The 2,795-nt window shown below is 39.5% G+C and overlaps 1 protein-coding gene across 1 annotated transcript; it reads left to right on the forward strand.

The window, feature by feature from the left end:
- Positions 1 to 1,462: 1,462 nt before the first annotated feature.
- LOC127113342 (uncharacterized) lies at positions 1,463 to 2,529 on the forward strand. The gene is made up of 2 exons (XM_051046477.1): positions 1,463 to 2,080; positions 2,476 to 2,529. Exons 1-2 carry the CDS (start codon positions 1,463 to 1,465, stop codon positions 2,527 to 2,529), a joined length of 672 nt encoding a protein of 223 aa, XP_050902434.1.
- The last annotated feature ends 266 nt before the right edge of the window (positions 2,530 to 2,795 follow it).

Raw genomic sequence — 2,795 nt, forward strand, 5'->3', positions numbered from 1 at the left:
AAGTCAGAAGTTTCTTAGGTTTGGCAGGTTACTATAGAAGGTTTATAAAGGGATTTTCGCAGGTAGCGTTACCAATGACTAGACTTACCCGAAAAGAAATTTCTTTCAAATGGGATTCGAAGTGTGAGAAGAGTTTTATGAGTTTGAAGGAGAAGCTAACGACTGCTCCTGTTTTAGTCCCTTCTGATCCTAGTAAGTCCTATGAAGTATTTTGTGATGCCTCTAAGAAGGATTCGGAGGGGTGTTAATGCAGAGTGGTCAAGTTGTAGCCTATGCCTCTCGTCAGTTGAAGCCTCATGAAGAGAACTACCCGACTCATGATCTTGAACTGGTTGTTGTTGTCTTTGCATTGAAGGTTTGGAGACATTACTTGTATGGGGTGCATTTTGAGATGTTTAGTGATCACAAGAGTTTGAAATACTTATTTGACCAGAAGGAGTTAAACATGAGACAGAGAAGATGGATGGAATACTTGAAGGACTTTGATTTTGAGCTTAAGTATCACCCAGGGAAGGCGAATAAGGTTGCATATGCCTTAAGTCAGAAAGAGATACATAAAGTTGAGTTGATGATGTTGGAATACGCATTGTTGGAAAAGTTCCGAGATCTTAATCTTCAGTTTAGTTGGACGCAGGATGGTGTGATAATGGGAAATTTGAATGTTACTTCTAACCTAAGGGAAGAGATCCGACAAGGACAAAGGATAGATGAGAGATTGCAAGAGATGTCGACTCAACCACGTTTCACTCAGTCACCAGATAAAGTTATTCTGTTTAATCAAAGGATTTGTGTTCCGGATGATGTAGAGCTGAAAAGGAATGTTTTGGAGGAAGCTCACAAAGGGGCGTTTACTATACATCCAGGTTCATCGAAGATGTATCAAGACTTGAAGAAGGACTATTGATGGCCTGGGATGAAAAAGGATATCGCAGAGTATGTGTCAGAATGCATTGTATGCCAACAGGTAAAGATTGAACATCAGAAGCCAGGTGGTTTATTGTGGCCTTTAGAGATTCCGGTTTGGAAATGGGATAGTATTTCAATGGACTTTGCGGTAGGGTTTCCTCGGACCCAAGGTGGTTATGATTCAATTTGGGTGATTGTGGATCGGTTGACTAAGTCCGCGCACTTCTTGGTTGTGAAGACTACTTACAACGCAAGTCATCTTGCACGGTTGTTCATTTCAGAAATTGTTAGGTTGCACGATGTTCCTACTAGCATTGTGTCTGATAGAGACCCAAAGTTTACTTCAAGGGTTTGGAGAGAATTCCAACAAGCTATGGGATCGAGATTGTGTTTAAGTACCTCTAATCATCCTCAGACAGATGGTTAGACTGAACGGACAATACAAACACTGGAAGATACGTTAAGAGCTTGTGTACTTGAAAGTGGGGGAAATTGGAAGGAGCTTTTACCATTGATTGAATTCGCATATAACAATTGTTATCATGCAAGTATTGGGATGGCCCCTTATGAAGCTTTGTATGGACGGAAATGTAGAACACCTTTATGTTGGACAAAAGTTGGCGAAGAAAGGATCTTAGGATCGGAGATTATTCAAGAGACAACGGAAAAGATAAAGATGGTCCGTGATAAGATAAAGAAAGCACAAGATCGCCAAAACAGCTATGCAGATCACAGGAGAAGACCATTGGAATTTGATGAAGGTGACCATGTATTTTTGAAGGTGACCCCGAGGTTGAGACTGAAAGGACCGCTTAAGTCACGGAAGCTAAGTCCAAGATACATAGGGCCATACCAGATTATAGAGAGAATTGGAGAAGTAGCCTACAGATTAGCCTTACCACCTTCTCTATCAGAAATGCATGATGTTTTTCACGTATCTCAACTCCGGAAGTTTATTGCAGATTCTCTTCATCCTATTCTTCCAGATTCAGTGGAAGTAGAAGAAGATCTGACTTTCCGACCTCTACCAAGTTGCATTACAAGACGAGAAGTTAAGGTGTTAAGGAATAAGGAGATTCCTCTTGTTAAGGTTCAGTGGGATGAATCACACCCAAGCGACGCCACCTGGGAACTAGAGTCAGAAATGCGAGAAGCCTATGCTCATCTCTTCCAGGTAATATTTAAATTTGAGGATGAATTTTATTTAAGGGGGGAGGATGTAATACCCCGTATTTCCTTAAATGCCTAAATTCCTATTAATTGAGATCAACTGAGTTCCTATGTGCTCTAAAAGTTGTCAATTGGGATAAATAGAGCTAATAGTGAGTTCAGGTTGACTTAATTAATATTATTTGGAACTGACCTTTTATTAATTGGGACATTTTGGTAACACTAATAATGGGTCAATAGCTCCAATAGAACAAATACTACAAGTGTGGTGTCACTTGAGATATTTGTTACTACCTGTAACCTTTTCCAACCACATGTTACTTGTGGTAATTGGCGACCACATGTTATTATCTCTTACCTACTACCACCATAAGACACTTTCCTTGTTCTATGTATCAGAAAGTATATAAAGAAAGAGGAAAGCTCAAGAGAGGAAAGGAAAAACAAGGCTAGTGAAGAAGAAGAAGGGAAGCTTGGAAAGAGCAAGAGCTTGGAACCAACACCATCATCTTCATCCTCATCTCATCTTCAACAATTTCTCCTCTTCAATTTCTTGAGGTTGGTTCTAGTTAGAAACTTTAGGTTTCTAGAAAAGTTAGGGTTGTAGAACGTTAGATAAATCATGAATATCCATGCTATAAGATGAATATGTTCTTGCTCTTGTTGATTTTCATGAACATGTGTCTTGATGTGTTTTGTGATTGGTATGATAATATGAT

Source organism: Lathyrus oleraceus, unplaced genomic scaffold, assembly GCF_024323335.1.
Source record: "Lathyrus oleraceus cultivar Zhongwan6 unplaced genomic scaffold, CAAS_Psat_ZW6_1.0 chrUn0271, whole genome shotgun sequence".
In the NCBI taxonomy this organism is placed as follows: Eukaryota; Viridiplantae; Streptophyta; class Magnoliopsida; order Fabales; family Fabaceae; genus Lathyrus; species Lathyrus oleraceus.